Source organism: Microtus pennsylvanicus, chromosome 2 (assembly GCF_037038515.1).
Source record: "Microtus pennsylvanicus isolate mMicPen1 chromosome 2, mMicPen1.hap1, whole genome shotgun sequence".
Taxonomy (NCBI): domain Eukaryota; kingdom Metazoa; phylum Chordata; class Mammalia; order Rodentia; family Cricetidae; genus Microtus; species Microtus pennsylvanicus.
In genome coordinates, this window is record NC_134580.1 from 97,040,216 (window position 1) to 97,066,734 (window position 26,519).

Consider the following 26,519-nt stretch of genomic DNA (forward strand, 5'->3'; position numbering starts at 1 on the left):
TCTCTGGTGAGGGCTGGCAAGTGCTCTGGAGTAGGTGGCTATCAGGTCTCTGAAAGGCTGAGGTGGGGAGTGGTGGTGACTGCCAGAAAGGGGCTGGGCATGTCTCTCTCCTCCTTTCATTCCCCCTTCCCCCTGTGGCGCACTTTAAAAAAAAATCGCGAAGAGGCTCTAATTCGGAAGAGGCGGCAGACTCAGGTCCAAAGATGGAAGAAAGACCCAGCCCGGGCGCCTAAATATATAACCCCTGGGGAGGCAGAAGGACACGAGAGATGCTGAGAGAAACTGGGGTACTCATGAGACCGGACCTCTCTACCCCTCCTGCGTTACTAAGTGTGGAAGCCCGTGGTTCAAATTGTGAAGGTTTTTGCACCGTTCGTTTTTTCTGGTTTCTTGTAAGAAGAACGATGCGCCCGGGAAGGGCGGTCTGGCCACTTTATTAAGGACAATGATCAGCGAGGCCTGTACAGCGGACTCCAGCCTTGGTGGCAGGGAACCCCCAGGCCCCTGATGTTGCGGCAGCTTGGGCCCAGTCTGCCCCACCTTCTTCCCGTCCTGCCTCCATTGGTGGATTCCTCTTCGGTCCCGCCCAGCGACCGGCTTCTGGAACTGACGCATGCGCAGCAGCCCACCGCTGCCTCTGCTTCAGCACCAGAGCCCGGACAGCGGCGCCGCCCACGGGCATGGACGCTGGTAGCAGCCCCGGTAGCTGCAGCGATCCTCTCCTTGCTAGTTTCCGTACTGGCCAGCACCGGCCTGAGGGGAATACATTAGCCCCAGAAGGCAGCCGCCGCTGGGACAAGTACGAAGAGCCCTTCCGTAGATTCAGCTGGAAGATCTTCTCAGCACGCCTGCCTCAGGTATCCTTAGCAGCTGCCGCCACACATCACCTCATTCATTCCCCGGCCCTTCTGAGAGCCCTTCTGGGGCGAGTATGTATGTACACCTTTATCTTGCCTGGTCAGTTTCTCCTCTCGCCAACACTCGATAATGCCAACTCTCATTGCCTTCACCTCCTGGGGGACCTGCCCCACCCACTGTTCCCTCCTTTCTCCCGTCCCTTTCCTTGGCCTCTAGAGTCCCCCACTCCCCCTAGGCCTTACCTCTGCGTCTTTGCAAAAGGCCTCATGTCCGCAGCTACGTCAGTCTGCATGTTAGTGTGCAAAGGGGTGTGCATGTACAACGAAAAAGAGGCTCGCCGAGCAGGTGTCCGGGGGAGGGAAGGCAGCCGTTTGGGATCTACATCAAGGACTGTCTTTGTCAGTCACCATCAGTTGCTTGTCCGCCCATTGTCGTTGGCTGCTGCCTGCCCGGTCACGTCGTTGTTTTTCTCCCCTGCATGGTCTCCTGCTTGTGTACACACTGGTTTTAGTCCCCATGTGTGGTACGCACTAGACCGAAGCCGCCGTGTATGCAGGATCTGAGGTTCAGGCCGTGGTCTGTTTGACCCCTGAAAGAGCCTGGGGCTGGGGGAAGAGGAAAAATACCTTCCTGCTGAGCACCCGTTCCCAGATCCGTGTTCCCCTCATTCTTCCACCCTCACCATACATGTGGTGGAACAGTCTGGCCAGGTAGCAATATAGCGCCATTTCTGTGTCCTGCCTGACTCTGCCGCCCCAGAATCTCTCCTCAGACTCGACACTACCTCTCTCCCCTGCCTGGACTGAGAGAAAAGGCATTTTTAAGAGGTGAAAAGCAGATCAAACACATTATGTCAAGATTATCTGATTTTAAATGTTCACTCTGTTCCTCAGAGGGGAGAGAAGGCCCCTCAGACAGAAGCAAACATTTGCTTCCCTCTTTTGTTAATTTGTCAGTCTGGAAGATATAAAAGCATATTCAAGAGGGTAAGACACAGGATAGTGTATTTTCCAGACCAGGGACTCTGCTTGGAGGCATAGCCTGCAACCAAAAAAAGGGTGGGGATGGGGGGGGGGGGCGCAGCTCAATGATAAAGCATTTTTCTGTCATTGACAAGGCCTTAAGTTCCATCTCCAGCCACTGCAGAAAAAAGGGGGAGAAGGAGGTAGCGACAAATCAGGGCAGGGCCCAGGGCCAGGGCATCTGCACAAGGGGCTAAAGCATCATTGGCTGTCTGGCATATCTTGCCAAAGATCAGCCCTGTCTGGTTTGCTCATTTCTACCAGACATGAGAACCACTTGTTCTCTTCCGGCAATTCTCTGGAACCCTCTGCCTCTCTCTGCGGCTCCCCAGAGACCAGGGACACTACGCAGGCATAAGGACTTGTTCAACTCCACAGAAGAAACACAAGCATGCTCCTGTTGAATTAGGTTCCATCCTGGGATAGGATAGACCAGGTATACGGGTAGATATGCTGTACATGTTAAACGCACACACACACACACACACACACATATCACATTACCCATTCATACTTACCACACACACCTTAGTCCTTCCCACAGTATAAAAATTAGATCCAGAGCCTTATATATGCAAAGAATGTTTTCTACTACATCCTGACTCCCACCCTCACCCCCAGAACATTTTGGGGAAGAGTCAGGCAGGCCTGGTGCCACACAAGGTAACACACACCTGTAGTGCAGCACTTGTGACTTAGGTAGGTCACAAGCTCAAGGCTACTCTGAACTACATAGACCCTGGTTTCTCCCTTTTCTTTGCCTCCTAAGTCCCTCCCTCTGGGTTCTGCCTCTGCATCATCATTTAGACTATAGAGAGAGACTCTATCTTTAGAAAAACACAGGTGTGGTGGCAAATTAACCCCAGGGCTCACTTAGGAGACAGAGGTAGAAGTGTAAATAGAGCAAGGCTTGCATGGGCTATATGTAATCTCAGCTTGGGAGGCTGAGGACAGGATTGCCCTGACTTTGATGTCAGCCTGGGCTATATATCAAAAGCCTGGAGAGAGAGAAAAGCCTGAAGGGTTTGGGGATCATTTGCCTCCAAGTATCTGAACTAGAGGCCCAACTTCCAATCCTACAGTATTTCATAAATTGACTGCAGAAATGTCTGAAATAGTTTATTATTTGTGTTTTAAAAATGACCATTTATTTTCTTGACAGTGTGGACTGCTCCCCTCGCCTGTCCTGGCCACCCTGTGGGATCACAGTGGCATCCAGATGACTACTCTGTGTGTCCAGGGGCAGGTTAATTCATACACATTGTCCCTTCTGGAGCTCCCAAGCTGGGGCTCTGTGCCTGGGGTCCTGATAAAATGGACACTTTCTGTGTGAGGCCAGATTCACCACTTTCAATCCCCTGCCTGACTTGGCTCATAGGCTCTGCAGTGCAGGCAGGAAACCTGGGAAGCCTCTCCTCCTAGTTAGAGGCCTGGCTCTTCTCACTGAAAAGACCAAAAGACTGAGACAGAGACAGAGACTCAGCTTTACTGTAGTAAAGCCAGAGAATCCCAGGTTCTCTCCTCTGCTGCAAGGTCCTACATAGCGAAGAAGGGTAAAATTAGAATCAGTTGATCCGTGATATCTGAAGGGGACTGAAAGGGCCCGGGTGGGGGGGCAAGAGCCATAGAGACCCCAGTGGAAGGGAGCAAACGATGGAGACTTGATCCCCTTTAACAGGAAGGATTTGGGGAAAGAGAGTGCACTATTTTCCAGCAGCATTCCCTGTGACTGATTTCTATTACAAAAGAGACTGACACTTCAAGTGGGGGCCTGGTTCTTAGGACAAGTCTGTGCTCTGCACTGTAAGGTCATGGACACCAGGCCCTTCACCTCCACCCTGGCTACCCCACTGCCTTAACCCCTAGGAGGCAGGCCCTACTCTAAAGAGGGGGAGCAGAGCTGATACTGGTCATGTCGGGACCCAACCCAGATCAAACTCAGTGCTACAAATTAAATAAACAAGTTGGAGCGATTGAGATAAAAGCCAAGCCCTACAGCAGCCAGGCTGGAGAGTTTCTGGCTCTCCACAGAGATATAATGGCAGGCATAGTGCAGAAGGGGGAGATCACGGACAGCCACATAACCAATGTGTACGCAAGCAGGCAGCCAGGTAAGGGGGAAAGAAATAATCACGTAACAGGCAGGGAGGTGAGCAGGCAATGGTGAAATGAAAGGCCTTCTTCAAAGGCAAAAAGCAGAGATTGACACACTGTCTCCAGACTGAAGGAAGAGGAGGCCCCACAAGTGGAAGCAAATGCTTTCTTTCCTCTTTTGTTAATCCATCAGTCTGGTAGGTGGAAAGCCTTTTCCAGGAGAGTAAGACACAGAAAGCAGGCTTTGTTCTCCAGAGAGAGACCCTTGCTGATGCTGGCCTTATTCAAGTCTTCAGGACCCAGTGCAGACCAAGGCACTGTGTTTATAGCATGTGGAATATACTAGGAAATAAATGAATAAGTAAACTAGGAGAACCTGTAGAATTAAAAACTCTAGTAAATATCAGCACCACGCATGGTGACACACATCTGTAATCCTAGCATTCAGGGAGCTAAGGCAGGAGAGTTCTGAGTTCAAGGCCAGCCTGAGGTACACAGTGAGAGCCCGTCTTGAAAAGTAAATAAATTAATAAATGACCTCACACATACACATGACACCGGGCATTTATCCAACTTCTCTTTGGCTCAAAGGGACTGGCCTCCAAGAGTTGGTACGCCGGCATCCTGGCTGCTTATATCATCAGCATTTTATGGAGCCCTCTGATGTCTTGCTTTAGATCATCTTCGGTCAAATTTATGTGTTTGTAAATGTTGAGTAAGTACAAATAAATATCAGTGATCTCAATCATGACATCAGATTTCAAATGCAGCTTTTAGAGAACAAACCAAGAAAGATTTTAAGGTTAGAGCTACAGCAAGACTCCCAAGATATAAGCCTTTGTGAACTGGGGGTATCAGCTAAGAACCTGAAGGGACAAATTGCCCATGCAAATATGCTTCTTAGAGCACACACTCCATACAGTCCTGAGTCTGGAAAAGGACAAGAAGGCAAATTGCTGCATCAAAACATTTGACATCAAATGCTTCAATGTCTTTTCTGGGGACCCCAGAGTCAAAAGATGATGGAGCCTAGAGCCCACCTCTATGGCTCCCTTGAGACGTGTACTCTCTTAAACAGCCATCCTCCCAACACAGGGAGGGGGATAGGCAGGTTCACCTATTATTTCCAGTTTCTCTTCATGGTTTCTGGACAAAACTTAGCTATTGTTTGATGTCAGTCATAGGGGCTGGGGCAGAGAGAGAAGCTCACCAAGATGCTAAGCCTTCATTTTCTGAAGGAACAGTGGGGTTCAGCCTTCTTGGAGAAGGATGACAGCCAGCTAGCTGACTCCAGTTACATTATTCAAACAAACACAAGGCTAATAGGGGCTGGCAAAGGTTCCAACTCCCAAAGTCATTTGCTCCTGCTGCCCATGAGAGCAGACAGCACACACAGATCTCAGTCCCTTATGATTATGACTAGCCATAACCAAAAATACAAACCCCAGTTATCCAGGAGTGTCTTAGGACCAAGGTCGGTGTAGATGCAAGCACTCTCATGTAGCACCAAGTCGAGAGTCTCCAGAGAGACATTTCTTCAAGGTTTCAACAGTCTCAAAACAATTTTCAGCCTCTCCTGATTAACCCGAACATAGCAAAGGCTTTGCTGAAACATTTCTCTCAAAGCCAGACACAAAGTCTGCGCATTACCTATCACTACAATGCAAACCAAAAGAAAGAAGACTTAGCTTTATCATTCAGGCCTCAGCCCTGCTGCAAACCCCATGGTTTCCAGGCAGTCTGCCCTGTAGCCATCTTTTCTTTTCCCTAAGACTGGCAGTCCTGCTGCAGAAATGAGACTCTACCTTCTCTTAGACCAGAAGACAGGAAAGACAGCTACACAGTGTTGTCTTATGACTAATTTGGGGTCATCACTGACTTCTTCCTGCCATATTCCAGCTCGCTATCTGAACTGTGCACACCTTGACTAAGTAAAGCCATGCTGTGTATGGCCCCGGACCGGGGCTGTCAGAAGGGCAGCACTCCTGTTTGCTGAACTTTCCACCTTCCTTCATCCCCATTAAAATTGAGCCATCTGGATTTCTCTCTCATACAAACCAACAGTTGGTCTGTCTGCATCTCCCAACTACTACAAATTCCCAGGGGCAGGAACGGAGTCTTATTCATCACCACGCCACTTCTCACAGTCAATCTGGCACTGTGTTCACCTAATGAACATTCCCTGGCCACCTTCTGAGCCAGTGAGCTGATCAAGGCACTGAAGCTATGGGGATGAACCTTTCTAACCATCAGCTTCTGCATTCCCAGCCTCCACCACCCAGCTGAGAGGGGGACAAGTCTATGATCTGATAGCCAGCTGCATCAAATACATGAAGAAATACCCAGTAGGCCAATGGAACACAGAGGGGCAAGTGACTGGTTTAGGGGGAATAATGACGGACGCAGGTGCTCAAAGACATCTGCTGGACACAGTGGAGCAGCCCTTTAATCCCAACCCTGGGCAGAGACAGGCAGATCTCTGTGAGTTCAAGGACAACCTGGTCTACATAATGAGTACCAGGACAGTCAGGTATACACATTAAGACCCTGGAGAGAGATGGGGTGGGGATAAACAGACAACCATACAGGAAGGTCAGAAGATCTTGAACGTGGCTCATGGTCCTAATCTTTACTTCTCACTGAATCTGCTTTCAAACCTGTAAAATGAGAATTTTCTTCTTTTTGTAGACAGCGAATAAGATCATGTATGCAGTAACAGGTGTGATAGCAAGCAGGGTCTGACACATGGCAGGTTGCCAGCGATAATTTTTGAAGGCACGGATATTTGGATGAAAGCTCAGGCCCCAGCATGCAGGCTTTGAGCTTCCACCCTCCTCCTCTGCCCTCAGAACTAATGGAAAAACCAGCCCTGAGCTCTTGTCTCCTTGTCTTGCTTACTGAACAACCCTGGGACACAGATTACCACCAACACTCCTCCCCTGCCTGCCCTCTCCCAGGTCGCAGACCAAAGGCATGGCTCCTGAGGCAAGCCCTGAGAGAAGCTGCTCCCTCCATACCTGTCCCCTTGAAGACCCAGCAGATGCGGCAGTCTCAGCGCCCACAGTCTCCACCCTCCAGGCTGTAGACCCAACCAGCCCGCTAACAGCTGGACATTTTGCCTTTCCTCGAGCACCTCAAGACTATCAAGAAGGCAGTTCCTTACTAGGGTTGGGCGATCAAGCCTCTCTGTGTGCTCATGTTTCCAACGTCAGCACTGCCATAGACCCCGCACAGCATAACGGGGGCTGGAAGCCACCTTTTGTGCAGCGCCACGTGGTCAGCGTCAGGTAAGGAGGGGCTGGAAGAACCTGCTGGCTGCCATTGAAAGGTGCAGCAGACACTGACGGAAGCCTCCAGATTCCTCTCTCAGGAGGAGCTTTGGATGTCTACTGCCTCTGATGAAGGAGCAAGCTTGGAGAGAGGGGGGGGCACTGAAATTTAGGGGTGGGCAACTCTAAAAACTGATATCACTTCCTCTATGCCCTGTCATTTCTGTCACTCAACCTTCCCCATCCAGTGCACACTCAGTCTTTGCCCCACCTCCAACCGGACACACGCACACACCAGAAGACTGGTAAATCTCTTCTTCTCTTCCACAGGCAGGAACGCACTTTCCAGATGCCAAAGAGGTAGGTCCTTCCCTGAACTCCTGGGCGTGGCCAGGCTGGTACCCACTCCATGGGCTCTCTGCTCTGCTCTCCCAGGTGACCAGCCTTACCACCACACCCACCATCAACTCATATGGGCTTCCTCCCTCTTCTCCAGTTATTCCCAGCTGATTGCAGAGTGGCCAATGGCCGTGCTGCTGCTGTGTCTGGCCTTCATCTTCCTCTGTACCCTAGCTGGGCTGTTGGGAAGTCCTCCACTTGACTTTTCTGAGCCTTTACTGGTGAGAGGCCTGGGGACCTGGGGAGGGAGGGAGGCCCCTGGACGGAAGCTTGCAGCTCAGTCTGAGGCAGACAGTTGGCCCTCTTGGGAGTAAGGTAGCCTTGGTGGGATCCTGTAAGGATGGTACAGAGAGCATATGTCTACAATCCAGGGAGGGGGAACCCAAGGGGCAGACCTGGGAAGGACACAGAAGGAGGGCACTCCTCCCTTGGCCCTACTCCCTCCTGCATGCCTGCTCCTCTCTGCTCTCCTCCCTGTAGGGATTTGAACCTCGAGACACAGAGATCAGCAGAAAACTAGAAGTCTGGAAAGCGATGCAGGCCCTCACTGGCCCCAAGAATCTGTTTTCTCTTTCCCCAGAACCTGAGATGAACAGGTAACAGGTTTTCCCATCTTCCCATTGAGAGGAGAAAGGGAGGAGAAACTCTGGGAGGGGACACTGGGTGACCTCTCCGAAGACATGTGTGAGGTTGCTGGTGTTCCCTGGGGGAGTGGTCTTCCATTTCATGTGAGTCCACCATCCCGAAGAGTACCCTGGAAAAACCACTACTCTCTCTATTTCAGCTCAAACCTCCTCAGCACCCTGAGCCCTGCAGCCTGGGGCAGGGCTGAAGAGAGTGTGGTCCGAACCAAAAGGATGGTGGAGCCCATGGAAGACAAAGAAGAGAAGAACTTCTTTTGTGGTCCTCCTGGTGAGCCCTGATTTCAGTGGGAGCCCCACCGAGTAGAATGAGAAGGTCCCCAGCAGATGTGAGCAGACAGAGCCACGAGCCATATTCAAGCCAAGGAAGATAAAATAGGTCTCAAATACTCCAGTCAGGTGCAGTCAAGCTGATGCGGGCAAGATGAGGTATCAGGCATAGGTTTCAGACTCCTGGGAAGCAAGGCTTCATTCAGGTGGCCTAGGATGAGCATCTTCTCTTTAGTGGGCCCAGGTTCTGGGGTCAAAGGGCTGAGCCATGTGGGGATTGTGTTGCAGAGAAGAGTCATGCAAAGCTGGTGTTTGTATCCACCTCTGGAGGAAGCCTGTGGAACCTGCAAGCCATCCACTCCATGTGTCGCATAGAACAGGAGCAGGTGAGCTGGCTGGGGAGATGCCAGGGGCTTGGGTGGGAACTGAGGACACAAAGGACCTGGAGCCGGTGCACTGCAGGACCACCAGGGTGGCCTGGGAAGACCCTGCTTGGGAAAGTATCCCAACTCTACTGGAGGATCTGGTTCGGGATAGGAAAACAAAGTTGACTGATTTTAGAAGCACCAACCTCTTGTCACAAAGAGAGTTCAAGCAGAGCCTGGTTAGTTTCAAAGGGTTTGAAAAGAGATCCCAAAGTTGAGGGGACTCTGACCCTTGGAAGCTGAGACTTTAGGCTTCAAAGTTGCAGCCCTTTTCAACCCAAGCAAGGCCAATTCCACTATGCTTTTAGAGAACCACATACAATCACATCTATGATGGGTTCCCTGCTAAAACCAGTGTGGAAACCACTGTGTAGTTCTGTGGCCCAAGACACCCCCCCCCCCCCAGTGTCACACCATGGCATCCAGAGCATCAAAGGACACTGGTTAAGAATATGTGTTCTTCACTAAGGTGCTCAAGTTCAAGGCTAGCTCTAGGGCTCCCTTGGCACATGACTTCCTAATGTCTCGGGGCCTCATATGTGCTGGGTTTTGTTTTTGCAGTGCTGGGGATCAAACTTAGATACTTGTGTACACTAAGCATGTGCTCTGTTACTGAGCCACATCCTCAGCCCTGCATTAGTGGAACAGGGACAGTGATGATACATCCTTTATAGGGATCGTGACAGTGAAATGAGATAGGATTTGGAAGACTTTAGCATAATGCTGACACTAGTGACGGCTTGATAAACATTCAGCGTTGTCGTCACTGAGAACTAAGCCCCGAGGCTGTGCGTGTTGGTTTAGCAGAGCGGGGGGCGTTTGACTCCTGGGTGGGGGCTCTTTGTACAACCCCAGCTGCTGTGATGTGAACAGCAAAGCTGAAGAGGAAAAGGGGTACAGGCTGGGAAAAGAGTTGAGCACCCCAGGGAAAGAGGAGCTGGGATTTCTCAGTGACCCTAGAGAGTCTCCCACTGCTTGCTTCCGGCTCCCAGTCTCCTGGCCTTGTTCCATATGTGGCCTGTCACTTTCACTCCAGTCCCTGACTCAGGAAGTTGCAGAGTTAAGGTTGGGTGGCCTGTAGGAGCCCTTCCGGCAGAGCCTCTGGGAGAGGCCTGGGAACATTGCCCTGAGGGTCCTCTTCGATGAAGCCAGGATAGAGCTGCTAGAATCCAGGCCAGGGGCAAAGGCAGCTTTGAGATAAAGCATTTCTGATAGGCTGTCAAGATGCTTTCTCTAAGCCCTTCAGTGTGACGGAAGAGGAGAGGGCCCAGGGCAGGTCTGGGGAGACCTGGCCCCTGGACTTCCCTCTGAGCTCCCTCCTCCCACTCCTGTGTACCCTACAGATCCGCTCTCATATCAGCTTCGGGGCTCTGTGCCAGCGATCGGCAGCCAATGAATGCTGTCCCAGTTGGTCCCTGGGCAACTATCTGGCTGTGCTGTCCAACCGCTCCTCCTGCCAGGACACTACCCAAGCTGACGCAGACCGCACGCTGGCCCTGCTTCGGTTCTGCGCCACCTTCTATCATCGTGGTGTCCTGGTGCCCGCTTGTATGGGCTCCGGGCAGAACAAGCCCCCGTTTTGTGCCCAAGTTCCCACCAAGTGTACCCGGAGCAGCGCTGTCTACCAACTCCTGCACTTTCTGCTAGACAGAGACTTCCTGAGTCCCCAGACTGCAGACTACCAGGTGCCCTCCCTCAAGTTCGGCCTGCTCTTCCTGCCCATTATAAAGACTTCCTCCCTACTAGATATTTACCTGGATGGCCTCGCTGACCCCGTCAAGGTCTCTGACAACTATACTTCTATTAGTGGCATGGACTTGGGCCTCAAGCCTAGACTGCTGAAGTACTACTTGGCCGAAGATACCATGTACCCCTTGCTGGCCCTGGTTGTCATCTTCGTTGGTATGTCCCTCTACCTGCGTTCACTCTTCATCACGTTCATGTCACTGCTGGGGGTGCTAGGCTCCCTAATGGTGGCCTTCTTTCTTTACCACGTTGCATTCCGCATGGCCTACTTCCCCTTTGTCAATCTAGCCTCCCTCCTTCTGCTTAGTGGCATCTGTGTCAATTACACTCTCATGTTCTTCGACCTGTGGCGCCTCAGCAGGGGCCAGGTGCCCTCTGGGGGTCTAGCGCATCGTGTGGGCCGCACCATGCACCACTTTGGCTACTTGCTTCTGGTCTCAGGCCTCACCACCAGCGCGGCCTTCTACGGCAGCTACCTGAGCCGCCTGCCCACCGTGCGTTGCTTCGCCCTTTTCATGGGCACTGCTGTGCTAGTGCACATGGGGCTCACACTACTCTGGCTTCCTGCCACCGTTGTGCTCCAGGAGCGCTACCTGGCACGAGGCTGTGTGTCCCAAGCGCGGGGCCAGAGGGGCGGTAGCGGCCCCTTGTGGCTGTTGCTGGCGTTGCACAGACGGATCCGCATTCTTCGCAGGATTATTTCCATCCTTTCGCGACTGCTCTTCCAGCGCCTGTTGCCCTGCGGCGTCATTAAGTTTCGGTACATCTGGATCTGCTGGTTCGCGGCGTTGGCGGCAGGGGGCGCCTACATCGGCGGCGTCAGCCCTCGCCTGCAACTGCCCATTCTTCTACCACTTGGCGGCCAGGTCTTCCGGTCTAGCCATCCCTTTGAGCGCTTTGATGCTGAATACCGCCAGCAGTTCCTGTTCGAGGATCTGCCTCCAAACGAAGGTGGCAACTTGCCAGTAGTTCTGGTGTGGGGAGTCCTGCCAGTGGACACTAGTGATCCCCTGGACCCTCGCAGCAACAGCTCGGTAGTAAGCGATCCTCGCTTCTCACCCAGCAGCCCCGAGGCCCAGGAGTGGCTCCTGGAGCTCTGCCGTGGAGCCCGGAATCAGAGCTTCTTTGGAGATCAGCCAGAGGGTTGGCCTACGCTGTGTTTGGTGGAAACCCTCCAGCAGTGGATGGAAAGCCCCAGCTGTGGCCGCCTGAGTTCCGATCTATGCTGTGACCAGTCAGAATTCCCCTGGGCCCCCCCGCTTTACCTGCACTGTCTCAAGATGATGGCTCTGGAGCAAAGTCCTGATGGCACCCGTGACCTGGGACTCCGCTTCGATGCTCATGGCCACCTGGCCGCTCTGGTTCTGAAGTTCCAGACCAATTTACCATACAGTACAGAGTACGGCCCGGTCCACCGCTTCTACACCGAGGTCAGCCGCTGGTTGTCTACAGAGCTGGACAATGCACCTCCGGGCCTCAACCAGGGTTGGTTCACCAGCACCCTGGAGCTGTACAGCTTGCAGCATAGCCTAAGCACCGAGCCTGCTGTGGTGCTGGCTCTGGCTCTGGCTCTGGCCTTTGCCACACTGCTCCTGGGCACCTGGAACGTTCCCCTTAGCTTGTTCTCTGTGGCAGCTGTGGCTGGCACTGTGCTGCTCACTGTGGGCTTGCTGGTTCTACTCGAGTGGCAGCTCAACACTGCCGAGTCCCTCTTTCTCTCGGCCTCCGTGGGCCTCTCTGTAGACTTAACCGTCAACTACTGCATCTCCTATCACTTGTGCCCGCACCCCGACCGCCTGAGCCGCGTGGCCTTCTCCTTGCGCCAGACCAGCCGCGCCGCAGCAATGGGGACCGGCGCGCTGTTTGCCTCGGGCGTGCTCATGCTGCCTTCCACCATTCTGCTTTATCGGAAACTGGGCATCATCGTCATGATGGTCAAGTTTGTCAGCTGTGGATTCGCCAGCTTCTTCTTCCAGTCCCTGTGCTGTTTCTTCGGGCCAGAGAAGAACTGTGGGCAGATCCTGTGGCCCTGTGCTCACCTGCCATGGGATGCCGGGACTGAGGAGCCTGATGAGAAGGGTCGGACAGGACCACCCGGGTTCTCTGAGCACTATGAGCTGCAGCCCCTGGCACGGCGCCGGAGCCCCAGCTTTGACACCAGCACAGCCACCAGCAAGCTGTCCCACCGGCCTTCCATACTCTCTGAAGACTTGCAGCTGCATGACGGCAGCTACTGCCTCGGGCCGACACCTGTCCCTCCCTCCCCAAGGGATCTGCTTCTGGACCACCAGACAGTCTTCAGCCAGTGCCCAGCCCTGCAGACTTCTTCTCCTTATAAGCAAGCCGGTCCCAACCCCCAAACCTGGATCAGACAGGACTCCCAGGGACAGAAAGCCGAGCCCTTGCAGGCCCTGCCAGAAGGCCCTGCCCACTGCCCCAACCCCAAAGTTGAAGAGCTCCCGGACTCTTCAGCCAGCACCCTGGAGGGACTCAGCGCCTCTGATGACACCTACGCCTCGGAGCCCAGTGCCCGTGTGCCAGATTCTGTAGGCACCTCACCGGAAGCCATGAACGGCACTGGACACCCGGTACTTGAGCGGGGCCAGCTGAACGGGAAGCGGGACACTCTCTGGCTCGCACTGAAAGAGACCATCTATGACCCAAATCTGCCCAACTCTCACCATTCTAGCTTATCCTGGAAGGGCCGTGGGGGGCCGGGTGACATTAGCCCGGTGGTGCTTCCCAACAGTCAGCCAGATCTTCCCGATGTTTGGCTCCGTAGGCCTAGCACCTACACCTCTGGCTACAGCAGCTGAGAGAGCAGGGAAGGCCAGACCAGGGTCCAGAACCCTGTTGGTGAAAATAAGGCAGAGGCCACACTAGTTTAGAGCCAGAAGGTATTTCTCCACATCGACATGGCGTCTCACCCTCCAACTATGGATCCTCAACCCTGACAGATGTCCCAGCCTCCATCTCTTTGCTACTTAACCCCTATGTCTGGAATTCTCAGTGGGAGGGCCTTGCAAGGTGATACCAGGCTCTCCTTGTAAGGAGTTGAGGGCTCACCTGCCTGCACAGTGCCAACAAGGACTCCTCCTCTGGTAAAGAATGGAGGCCAGATGTACAGCTCCAGGTATCAGGGGAGGCTGGTCATTTTTCTCCCACGTGGCAAGTTCAGTGATGTTAAACTACCCCATCTCTGGGATCCCATCAGGGAACCTCACTAACTATAAAAGCCCTTAACCTCCACAGCCTGCTGAATCTCATCCCTTCCCATCGGATTTTAATCGGGATACTTCTCTTTAGGGGGAGCTTTTCTGGAGCAGAATTGAACCTAGGCCTCTGTCCTGCACTGCCCTGCTTGCTGGTGTGACTAGACACTCTCCAAAGGCAGGACAGAAATGGCTGCGGGCAGGGGTGGGGAGCATCTGGAAAACCCAGGATTCCCTCACTGGAAGTGGACTCCAGAATGCTCCCCTTTGCTACGCCCACACCTGTCAGTCTCCTTGGACTCTGCGGCTCCACTACAGAGTGGCCTGCAGCTGGCCACGACACTAAGTAAAGTGGATTGATTTCCCCAAAGTCCCGCCACTGGCTCCTTTTGCCACTGCAGCTCCCAGTCCCCTTCCAACTGCCTGCTTCAGGGACTGTCTGCTTCAGGGCCAGTGGATCCTGGCTGTCGTGATCCTCTGCTTCAGACCCTTACCCATGCTCCCATCTTGAGGGTCTCTCTGTAAACTCTCTTTCCCCTTCCACCTGCAGAGAGAGTTGCAGTCTGAGCGGACCCCAGCGTTGCTCATTTTCTTTGCTCTTGCCTCTGAAATCCCTGGCAATGGAGCATAGCAGGTCCAAGCCCATCCGCATCTCAGGCTTCAAGGGCGCGCCTCTCTCATGGCTACGGAGGAGTACAAAGAGGCTTGGCCAGGAGAGGTACTGAGGGACAGAAGAATCTGAGCAGAATCTAGTTAAGACAAGAACACAGACTCGGTCTTGTGGGGAGTTTGTGAACCCGAAATTTCTCTGGGTCAGGTTCCCTGGTTTCTAAAGACTGGGTCTCTCTAGAGTGTTAAGGAGACTCAAAGACCAAAGCCTGGCTTTTCCCACCAAAGGCTAAGGTTCTGTTCTGAGGCTTTATCCCACGTGACACAGCTCATGACATCAGGCAGCGTCAGCAAGTTGACCGAACCCCTTCTCTGAAATGGTATTACAGGCAATAGAGGTGTGATATCAAGAGCTGGCCTTCTGCCTGGGAGCAGCTTCCATGCACAGGCAAGCATTAATGGATGCAGTGCTATTGCTGAGCTTGGGTAGCCAGGGTGAGGTGACTGGGAAGATCTTGAAAGAAACGGCTGGAGCAGCTTCAGAAGATCAAGCATGGAGAGATGGCTCAGTGGTTAAGAGCACTGCTTGTTCTTCCAAAGGTCCAGAGTTCAATTCCCAGCAACCACATGGTGGCTCACAACCATCTGTACTGAGATCTGGTGCCCTCTTCTGGCCTGCGGGCATACATGCAGAATACTAAGAATATTGCATACATAATAAATAAAAAAAAATAAAAAAAGATCAAGCATGTCAGATGAGAGGAGACATGGTGATCCAGCCCCACTGTCCCCTAGGAACCGGATCGTTCTTTCAAAGAATTCCCGTGTCTAAAAGTAGCTGCTCCAATGGGTGTGAGCACTGGGGAGGGGAGGGGAAGAGCCCAGCTTCCCTTCCTAGTGCTGCTCTCCAGGGCCCCCAGTTTCCTGGCAGATCCAGAAGGCATGACATGAAGACTGCCAATCTAGGCCATTCTACAGGTGAGTGACAAGCTTTCAGTGCCAAACAACCTGGGGCAAAGCTAGAGGCAAGCCGGTGGGCGCTTTTGTTTTCTTTTGTTGTGCTCCTGTGACGCTGAGGTCTCTCCCACCCCACGCGGCCCTAGCTAAGTGGAGCAGAAACTCAAATGAGAACATAAGAATGCGGAAAAGTCAGAAGGCACTGCCCCTCAGTATCCGCGGAGCTGGTTCCAGCACCCTGCCCTCAGGGTGCCGAAATCTGAGGATGCTCAAGTCCCTGGTGTAGAACTGTGTAGTATCTGCATATAACGAAGCATATTCTTCTGTATTATTTTAATTGTCTCTAGAGCACTTATAACGCCCAATATGATATAAATGCTGTTAGTCCTTACACTGTGTTGTTATAATAATGACGAGGAAAAAAACCCATGTGTTTTGAGCTTTTCTTTCTTTTCTTTTTTAATGTCTTCAGGTTTGGTGTGGTCCCCCACCCCCACCCCTGAATATTCTGGGTCTGTGTGATTGAATCTGCAGGACCAGAACTTATGGCTACAGAGAGAGAGCTGACCCTGTAGGCCAGCTCCTTGCAAGATAACTAAGTTGAGATAAATGACCCCTGATCATGCTGACATCATACAGATCCTGTAGTCTCAGCTACTTGGGAGGCGAAAGCAGGAGGACCACTTGAGCCAGAAGACCAAGGATAGCATGGGCAACATAACAAAACCATGCCATAAAACAAAACAGAACAAAACAAGCAAACCCGGGTGGTGGTGGCGCACACCTTTAATCCCAGCAGTTGAGAGGCAGAGATAGGCAGATCCAGCCTCCACATACATATCATAGTGTGTGCATGCATGTGTTCACATACATATTAAATAAATAAATGTTTTTAAAAATGTTTAAGATGGGGGAAGGTTGGACACATGTCTTACGATGGCTGGTCAGTGGTGAAAAGTTTTTGCGGCCTGATAAACCTCTTCACTGACGCAATAATCCAAATCAGACCAGGTTGGATGACAGGTCCCAGGTAGGAGGAGGAGGTGACTTATCATCCTAAGCACGAGCAGTTCTGCCTTGGGCTGGGGTATAGCTTAGTGGTACAGCACATGTTTAGCGTGCAGGAGTCCTGTAATCTATCTGTAGCAACCCTCTCCACAAAATATTGCCTTGGCTCAGATGAGAGCACAGCATCTCCTCAGCAATTGGCCTTGGCTTTCCCACTGCGTGCTATACCTTAGCCCAGCAGGTTCACAGCCCTGAAGAGTCTGCTCCCTCAGCTGAGCCTGTCTGTGCACCCTGAAGAAGAGTCTCCTCCCTCAGCTGGGTGTGTGGTTGAGCACCCTGAAGAAGAGTCTCCTCCCTCAGCTGGGTGTGGCTGTGCACCCTGAAGAAGAGTCTCCTCCCTCAGCTGGGTGTGGCTGTGCACCCTGAAGAAGAGTCTCCTCCCTCAGCTGGGTGTGGTTGAGCACCCTGAAGAAGAGTCTCCTCCCTCAGCTGGGTGTGGCTGTGCACCCTGAAGAAGAGTCTCCTCCCTCAGCTGGGTGTGGCTGTGCACCCTGAAGAAGAGTCTCCTCCCTCAGCTGGGTGTGTGGTTGAGCACCCTGAAGAAGAGTCTCCTCCCTCAGCTGGGTGTGGTTGAGCACCCTGAAGAAGAGTCTCCTCCCTCAGCTGGGTGTGGTTGAGCACCCTGAAGAAGAGTCTCCTCCCTCAGCTGGGTGTGGTTGAGCACCCTGAAGAAGAGTCTCCTCCCTCAGCTGGGTATGGCTGTGCACCCTGAAGAAGAGTCTCCTCCCTCAGCTGGGTGTGGCTGTGCACCCTGAAGAAGAGTCTCCTCCCTCAGCTGGGTGTGTGGTTGAGCACCCTGAAGAAGAGTCTCCTCCCTCAGCTGGGTGTGGTTGAGCACCCTGAAGAAGAGTCTCCTCCCTCAGCTGGGTGTGGCTGTGCACCCTGAAGAAGAGTCTCCTCCCTCAGCTGGGTGTGTGGTTGAGCACCCTGAAGAAGAGTCTCCTCCCTCAGCTGGGTGTGTGGTTGAGCACCCTGAAGAAGAGTCTCCTCCCTCAGCTGGGTGTGGTTGAGCACCCTGAAGAAGAGTCTCCTCCCTCAGCTGGGTGTGGTTGAGCACCCTGAAGAAGAGTCTCCTCCCTCAGCTGGGTGTGTGGTTGAGCACCCTGAAGAAGAGTCTCCTCCCTCAGCTGGGTGTGGCTGTGCACCCTGAAGAAGAGTCTCCTCCCTCAGCTGGGTGTGGCTGTGCACCCTGAAGAAGAGTCTCCTCCCTCAGCTGGGTGTGTGGTGGAGCACCCTGAAGAAGAGTCAGCTCCCTCAGCTGGGTGTGGCTGTGCACCCTGAAGAAGAGTCTCCTCTCTCAGCTGGGTGTGTGGTGGAGCACCCTGAAGAAGAGTCAGCTCCCTCAGCTGGGTGTGTGGTTGAGCACCCTGAAGAAGAGTCTCCTCCCTCAGCTGGGTGTGGCTGTGCACCCTGAAGAAGAGTCTCCTCCCTCAGCTGGGTATGGCTGTGCACCCTGAAGAAGAGTCTGCTCCCTCAGCTGGACTGTGAGCATGCCCACAATCCCAGCACTTGGGAAATAGAAGCAAGAGGATCAAGAGTTCAATGTCATCCTCTTTGGGGGAGGGGCGTTAGTTTTTATTAAATTTGTTTGGTTATTGGTTTTTGTTGTTTGTTTGTTCGTTTGTTTGTTTTTGAGACAGGGTTTCTCTGTGTAGCCCTGGCTATCCTGGAACTCACTCTGTAGACCAGGCTGTCCTCGAACTCACAGAGTTCTCCCGAGTGCTGGGATTAAAGGTGTGCACTACTCCTGCTGGCTTCAAGGTCAGCCTTTTATAGCTGGTTTGAAATCAGACTATCTCAAGTCTCCAAAGAACCCTTCCCACAAAGCATCTGCAAGCTCCCTTCTCCCCACCTCTCTCCAATGATCTTAAGAGTGTGTGGGAGAGGATGTGTATGTGGGCATCAGGGGTTTGGGTGCACATAAGAATCTTTTTGTTTGTTTGTTTTTGTTTTATGAGACAGAGTTTCTCTGTGTAACAGTCCTGGCTGTCCTGGAACTTACTCTGTAGACCAGGCTGGCCTCGAACTCACAGAGATCCACCTGACTGCCTTCTGAGTGCTGAGATTAAAGGTGTGAGCCACCACTGCCCAGAAAGAATTTTTTTTAAGGATTTCTAGGTCCCAGTCTTGTCAGTCATTGCCACACAGCTCTGCAGGAAGTCAGGTGAGGTGAGTAAGAGCAGCTGAGACAATGACCATAGCTATGCTCCAGGATACCAGGCCTGGAGGACTGGAAAACCTCAGCGATAATCTAAAAGTTCACCTTGGGACTGAAGGTAGAGCTCTCGAGAGACAGAGAGCTTGCCAGCAAACGTGCAGGTTCCCTAGCAGGTTCCCCGGGTGTAGTCAGCGTCACTGGGAAAGCAAACAATGAGAGAGAGAGAATCTGAATATAACGTCGTGCCTAGAGCGGGTCAGACTAACAGCAGGCGACCCACATCTGCGGTGAGCCACCCTGCCTCTCTGAAGCTGGCGCTGGAGTGGAGATAACGCGGCCCAGTATGTGCTCCTCAGCATTATCTGTCTCCTTACCTGATACTTGGGGCAGGTGAATTGAGTGTATGGCCCTGGCCATGTGACGTTTAAGAGCATGCTGAGGCGTGTAAAAAGGAATCAAAGTAGCCATGTGTGCTCTGCGAAGTTCAAGAAATGCTTTCTTTCCAAAGAGCACTTAAAACGACGACACGCTAACGCTCCTCTGGGCACTCAGCAAGGCGACACCGGCCAGGGATCACAGCGCGTGGTAGCTAGAAGCTGGCAGTCAGGAATTCAAGAGCAGCCCTTAGCTACATAGCAAGTTTGGGGCCAGCCTGGGCTACATGAGACCATGTCTAAAACAAAACAGCAGGGCCTAAGGACGTAGATCAGCTGGTAGCATGCCTGCCAGCACAGGGGAAGGAGAAACAGAGTACCAGTGTCATCCTTGGCTACTCGGGGTCAGCCTGGACTACATCTCCAAAACCAACACAATCACACCCTAGAGCAGACGGATGGAATTTCAGAATGCAGATTTGAATTCATCACCTTCTCCTGCACCCTCAGCCCCGCCTAGCCGGAAGTTCTGTTCTGATTGATTGTTTTCATCGTTTGAGATGATTACTTTTCCCGCCTTCTTCCAACATCTGGAGCTCTCCACTCTACCTGCTCCTCCCACCCCTACTCCAGAGAACAGAAGAACCTCATTCTTCATGTGGAAAACTAAGGCCCTACAGGCTGGTAGCTCACATCTATAATCCTAGTTCCTGGGATTAGGGGCTGTAGTACACACTGAGACACCAGTGTACTAATACGGGCGGCCGGGCTGCGTCCCCGGCACCCGACTGCCCACACGGCTAGCTTTACCCGAAATAATTACATGGAAACTGTATTCTTTTAAACATTGTCTGGCCCATTAGTTCCAGCCTTTTATTGGCTAGCTCTTTCATATTGATCTAACCCATTTCTAATAATCTGTGTAGCCCACGAAATGGCTTACCAGGGACGATCTTAACCTGCGTCTGTCTGGAGTGGGAGAACCATGGCGACTCACTGACTCAGCTTTCTTTTTCCCAGCATTTTGTTTTGTTTTTTCCGCCTACCTAAGGGTTAGCCTATCAAATAGGTCTAGGCAGTTTTTTTATTAATAAGAAATCACTCCCACATCACACCAGAATCAAGAGTTGAAGATCAGCCAGGACTACATAACTACCTAATGAAAACCTGAGACACACATGCACAGAGAGAGAGAGAGAGAGAGAGAGAGAGAGAGAGAGAGAGAGAGAGAGAGGAGAGCTGGAGAGATGGCTCAGTGGTTAAGAGCATACTTTGCTTGGAGTAGACCCAAGTGTAGTTCCCAGCATGTTATTCCAGCTCCAGGGGAATCCAGTGCCTCTGGCCTCTGAGGGCACCCGACTACGGGGTGCACACCTACATGCACACACACACACACACACAGAGAGAGAGAGAGAGAGAGAGAGAGAGAGAGAGAGAGAGAGAGAGAAAGAAACACACACATACACACAAACACATAATTTTAAAAACTGAAACAAATCTTTAAAAGAAAGGAAAAAAAGAACCTGCCCAACCACCCCCAGATAGGAGGCTGTCAAATCACTGACTCCACCCCTGCCGTGTCCTGGAAACGCTCATCCTTTCTATAATAATGAAGGAAGCAGCGATGCTGCCAGCAATGTCTCCTTGCACTTTGCATTACAGCCCTTCAAACAAGAGCTGATGCTCTTCTGGGATAGGAAGGTTTTGGGGATGGCGGGGGGACACCAAGTTTTAAAAAAATTACTTCTTAGCATTGCCTCTTGTCTTAGTCAGGGTTACGATGGCTGTGATGAAACACGTGACCAGATGCAGCTTGGGGAGGAAAGGGCTTATCTCACTCTCACACACAACAGCTCATCCAAAGCAGTGAGAGCAGGATCTCATTCAGGGCTGGAGGAGGAGCTGATGCAGAGGCCATGGAGGGGTGCTGCTTACTAGCTTGCTCCTCATGGTTTGTTCAGCTGATTTCTTACACAGCTTTCCCTGTCCCTTTGACTCAGGTGACTCTGGACAGCCGTCTGTAGCATCAACAGGAGAGCTGCACATGAATGTGAGCAAGGACGGGTGTAGAAAACCTTCTCTGAGAGCTCCCAAAGGGGCAGCCCCATGGCTGTTACCTGCCCCCTCTGTTTCAGCATACAAGGGTGGAGCCCAGCAGTGGTGGCCTTAAACCCAGCTCCAGAAGCAGAGGCAGGCAAGGTTAGCCTGCTCTACAGACACTCGCAGAGGATAAGTTCTCAATACCCACCCATATCAGGGAGCTGACAACTTCCTGTCCTGTAGCTCCAGCTCCAGTGAACTCCAGAAATATCTGACACCCCTGGCCTCCTGGGGCACCTACGTTCATGTGCACATACCCCCAACCCACAAACACACACAAATGGGGCTCGGGGGAAAAAGCAACAACAAAACCATTTCGGTTTTGGATGGGTGAGATGGCTCAGCAGGTGACATCGCCACACAACATGGACAACCTGAGTTCCATCCCCAGAACCCACATACAGGGGCAAGGAGAAAACAGACTCCACAAATTGCCCCCTGACCTCCACACGAACACCATGAAGTAAGTATGCCTGCACTTACATGACGTCCTCCTGCTGGGCATGGGAGAGAGCATCTGGAGTCCCAACACTAGGAGGCAGGGGCAGGAAGGTTGCCTGGGGTTCAGGACCATCTTGGCCTATACAGTGAGACCTGTGCCAAAAGGCATCAACTTGATGATGGCTTTGTGTATAGCTCAGTGGAAAAAACACTTGCCTAGCATGTGTGTATCCCTGGGTTCAAATCCTCAGCACAGGTTCAAAGTCATTCAGCTTTAAAAGTAAGGTCGAAAGGCTGGAGATATGTGTCACACACACATACATACTCCTGACATACAGTCAAGAGTCAAGAGTGTCATACTGCTCTTCCAGAGGACCTGGGAAGTGGAGCCCTGACAGTAGCCTATAACTCCAGCCTCAGGGGACTCCAGCCTCAGCGGACTCGATGTCTCTGGCCTCAAGGACCTGCACTCACATATCACATGCTCACACAGTCACACACGCATAATTAAAAATAAGAAAACAAATCGTTAGAAGTAAGGTTAATGGTCTGAATTAGCCACATTTATCTGCACCGGAAAATAAAACCTTTCTTATAGAAAATGAGTTTGATTTGACTAATGAATTAGAAAAGGAGGTCAGGCATGGCAGGGCATGTCTGTGATCCCAGACATAAGGACCCCAAGTTCCAAACCAGGCTGCTGGGCTAGCTAACAAGACTCTGTCTCCAAACAACAAGGGATGCAGGTCAGTGGTGGAGCCTCTGTCTGATGTGTATGTGAGGCCTGGGGGGCGGGGGTTCTAGACCCAGCAGCGGAGGTGGGGGGAGGTGGCTGGTAAAGAAGGCATACATAGTGATCATTTATTCTCAAATAGAATAATCTCAGTCTGCTCCAGAGTTTAAGCAAGAGCATATTCAAAGTTCTGATACATCTAGCTGCATGTGCAAGACTCTGAGTTGGATCCCCAGTGCTATAAAAAAACAAATCAACGGGTCTAGAGAAATGGTTCCGTGGTTAAGAGCTGCTCTTCCAAACTAACCCGAGTTAGTTCCCAGCATGGCAGTTCACTGTGCTGTGGAGCAATCTTTATACTGTAAATATGTATTGCTCTCATTGTTACTAAAAAGCTGCTTGGCCAATGGCTAGGCGGGATTTTCAGGGCAGAGAGGATGCTGGGGAGAAGGGCGGAGTCAGAAGAAATCACCAGGCAGACAGAGAGGAAAGCAAGATGAATGTGCCCTGTTGAAAGAAGGTACTGTCATGTGGTAGAGGGTAGATAAAAATACAGGTTAATTTACAATATAAGAGTTAGCTAGTAACAAGCTTGAGCTTTTACAATTAATACTGAGTCTCCGTGTCAGTTATTTGGAAACTGGCAGATGGAAAAAATAGTCTGCCTACACATCTGTAACTACAGCTCCAGAAAACCCAGTGCCTTCTTCTGACCTCTGTAGGTACCAGGCATGCATGTGGTACACAAACACACACGCAGGCAAACACTCATACACAAAAAAAAATTTAAAAATAAAATAAGACAGAATGAGGTGTGGTGGTTCATACCTTTAATCCCAGAACCAGGGAGGCAGAGGCACTAGGCTCTCCACACATTCAAGGTCAGCCTGGTTTATAGAACAATTCAGGCTAGCCAGGGTTGCATAGTGAAACCTTGCCTCAAAAATAAACAAACACAAACAAATAAATAAAATTCAATAAACTTTCCTTTTCAGCAAAAATGGAAGGGATCAGTGATCAGACTTACCACCCTGTCTGAAACAACCAACCCAACAGCAGGAGCCAGAAAATGGTGAAATTCACAACCGGGTACATCACACAGCAAAGACCAGTGCTTCCCAACAGATAAGAAATGAATAAGGCCACGCCCAGGAGCACCCCAGCTTTGCTGAGATCCCAGTGTGTACACGGGGAGGGAGAGCCAGGGCAAAGCCACAAGGACTGTGGAGCCTTAGGTGTCAGTTCAGAGTCTGGGGAGTCAGAATGGGGAGTGCTCAGAACACAGTCCTGGAGCGTACAAAGAGAATTCCGGGGCCTCTGAAAAATGTTATACCCCAGCTTCTCTCTCGTCTAAGAAGAAGGAAACTACCTGAACCCAAGGTATAAGAAAGATGCTACTACTCACGTAAGACCCGAGGGACGCCTGTTTCACCAGCCAGATGGGAAACCCCACAGCTGTGAAGAAGGGTCCTAGCCAGGTCTACACACTGCTCCGATGTGGGAGTCCCCTCTGTGTGCTGTGATTACCATAAATGAATAAAGACTGTCTTGGCCTTTTGATAGGGCAGAGCTTAGGTAGGCAGGGAAGATAGAACTGAATGCTGGGAGGAAGAAGGGCGGAGTGAGAGGGACTGCCATGGAGCCTCCACCACCAGAGATAGATGTGCTGAAACTTTGCTGGTAGACCATGAACTCATGGTGATGCACAGATTAATGGAGATGGGTTAAATTAAGATGTAAGAGTTAGCCAATAAGAAGTTAGAGCTGCGGGGCGGTGGTGGCGCACGCCTTTAATCCCAGCACTCAAGAGGCAGAGGCAGGCAGATCTCTATGAGTTCGAGACCAACCTGGTCTACAAGATCTAGTTCCAGGACAGGCTCCAAAACCACAGAGAAACCCTGTCTTGAAAAACCAAAAAAAAGAAAGAAAGAAAGAAAGAAAGAAAAGAAAGAAAGAAAGAAAGAAAGAAAGAAAGAAAGAAAGAAAGAAAGAAAAAGTTAGAGCTAATGGGCCAAGCAATGTTTTAATGAATGTGGTTTCTGTGTGATTATTTCAGTTCTGGGCAGCTGGGACAAACAAGCAGCCTTCCTAGTACACTGCTCAGTTCCACCCAACTCTTACACAGCTCTCTCTCTCTCTTCACCGGAAGTCTCACTGTGTAGCCTTTGCTGGCCTGGAACTTGCTATGTAGAACAAACTGGCCCTAAACTCCTAAGAGACCCATTTGCCCCTGCCTTTCCAGTGCTGGGATTAACGTTCTCCCCACCTCACCTGGCTCTTTTTCTCTGTTTTGGTGCTTGGGGCTGAATACAAGACTTTACACATTCTTTTCTTTCTTTTTGCTGTTACTATTTTAATTATTTTACTATCATTTGAATTATGTATATGCGTGTCTGTGTTTGTATGGAGATGTATGCGCATCTGTGTGAGTGCCCCTGGTCCAGAAGGGCCTGTCACATCCCTGGGAGCTGGGTTCCAGGCAGTTGTGAGCCTCCCCATACGGGTGCTAGGAGCTTGGGTCTTCTAGAAGAGTCAGATGCTCTATTAACAGCTGAGCCACCTCTCCAGCCCTCAACCTCACACATTCTAAGCACACGCTCCACCACTGAGGTACAGCATCATTTCATGCTGTCAGATCTTAAAACAGGCTTAGGGAAGATTAAATTTGCATTAAGCAACTAAATCCACCCAAGGAAAGCTCAAGAATATTTTTATAAATCCAAAAATAATCAGTCCCACCAAACACAAAATTCACAACGTCTGGAGTTTCTAGCAAAACAATTACCAGCACAACAAAAATGACCCATTCTGAGGGGAAAAAAATCAATTGAAATGAAGCCCAAACTGACACATAAATGATAATTAGACGGAGACAAATGGTTATTATAACTCTCTTCCATATGCTGTAAGGAGAGATCTGAAATGTATAAAAATATCTACCTTCAACTAGTGGTTGTGAAAACTACAATGCTTGAGATTAGGAAAAAAAATCAGTGGATGAAATCAACAGTATAGAAACTACAGTGGTGTGTGTGTGTGTGTGCGTGTGTGTGTGCGCGCGCGCGCGCGCGCACACGCACACGCACACACACACATGTCAGTGCAGGTAATAATAGGGGCTGAGGAGTAGTTCAAAGGTAGAACACTTCCCTGGCACAATCAAAGTTCTGGATTCTAGCTCCCCCATGAGGACATACTAACAGAAATTATACAACTGAACACCAAAAAAAAAAAAGATACAAATGTATAAAATCAAACAAAATATATACTACACTGAAATTATATCCCTTACAATTATCTAACATTATGGGCAAAATCCAAACCAAAAAAACAATAACAAAAACCCAACATCAAGGGCCAGGAATGGTGGCACATGTTCATAAAACCGGTTATTTGGGCAGTAGAAGCGGGAGGATAAGGAGTTCAAGTCCAGTCTGGGCTGTACAAAGCCAGGCTTCAAAAGCAAATGAAAACCCTCAGTAGCACAGTGTTCTAGACATGTTCTTTTCCACTCCAGCCCTAACGACACAGAGATTTATTATTTATTATTAAATCTTGGCCTATAGCTTAGGCTTGTTCCTAACAAGCTCTTTTTTTTAGGGGGGGGTTCGAGACAGGGTTTCTCTGTAGCTTTGGAGCCTGTCCTGGAACTAGCTCTTGTAGACCAAGCTGGTCTCGAACTCACAAAGATCCACCTGTCTCTGCCTCCTGAGGGCTGGGATTAAAGGCATGCGCCACCACCACCCAGCCCTAACAAGCTCTAAAACTTTCAATTAACCCATTTTTTTTATTAATCTACGTTCTAACATGTGACTTTTAACTCGATCTGATTCTACGTGTCCATCTCATTCTGCATCTGGCAGGCATCTCTGCCCCTCTTCTTCCCAGAGTCCTCTCTGTACCTGAAAGTCCTGCCTATACCTTCTGCCTAGCTATTGGCCATTTAGCTCTTTATTAAACCAATCAAAAGGCACCTTTGCTAGTGGCCCTGTCAGAGGAGCTGCAGGTGACAATTGAGGTTCAAGGTGTCAGCTCATCAGGAAGAAACTCTCTGAAGGGTCAATCTTGGACAGGCAAGGCCCCAAGACCACAGAACCCAGGATGTCTTATGTTTTTGCTGTTCCTTTACGTGTGTGCTGTTGC

The 26,519-nt window shown here is 51.0% G+C and overlaps 1 protein-coding gene across 2 annotated transcripts; it reads left to right on the forward strand.

The window, feature by feature from the left end:
* Window positions 1-627: 627 nt before the first annotated feature.
* Disp2 (dispatched RND transporter family member 2) lies at window positions 628-15,931 on the forward strand. Of its 2 annotated transcripts, none has more exons than XM_075961792.1 (8): window positions 628-857; window positions 6,932-7,261; window positions 7,574-7,603; window positions 7,740-7,863; window positions 8,123-8,238; window positions 8,427-8,554; window positions 8,842-8,939; window positions 10,322-15,931. In XM_075961792.1, exons 2-8 carry the CDS (start codon window positions 6,948-6,950, stop codon window positions 13,538-13,540), a joined length of 4,029 nt encoding a protein of 1,342 aa, XP_075817907.1. In that variant the 5' UTR covers window positions 628-857; window positions 6,932-6,947; the 3' UTR covers window positions 13,541-15,931. The 2 variants fall into 2 exon arrangements, with proteins under 2 accessions (XP_075817907.1, XP_075817906.1); XM_075961791.1 differs by having other exon boundaries at window positions 658-933.
* Window positions 15,932-26,519: the final 10,588 nt, after the last annotated feature.

Bases quoted from the DNA above. Each gene is read 5' to 3' on its own strand.
- Disp2 (XM_075961791.1), top strand. The intron at 7,262-7,573 runs GTAAGGAGGGGC...TCTCTTCCACAG, and splicing joins CGCCACGTGGTCAGCGTCAG to GCAGGAACGCACTTTCCAGA. The intron at 8,940-10,321 runs GTGAGCTGGCTG...TGTACCCTACAG, and splicing joins GTCGCATAGAACAGGAGCAG to ATCCGCTCTCATATCAGCTT.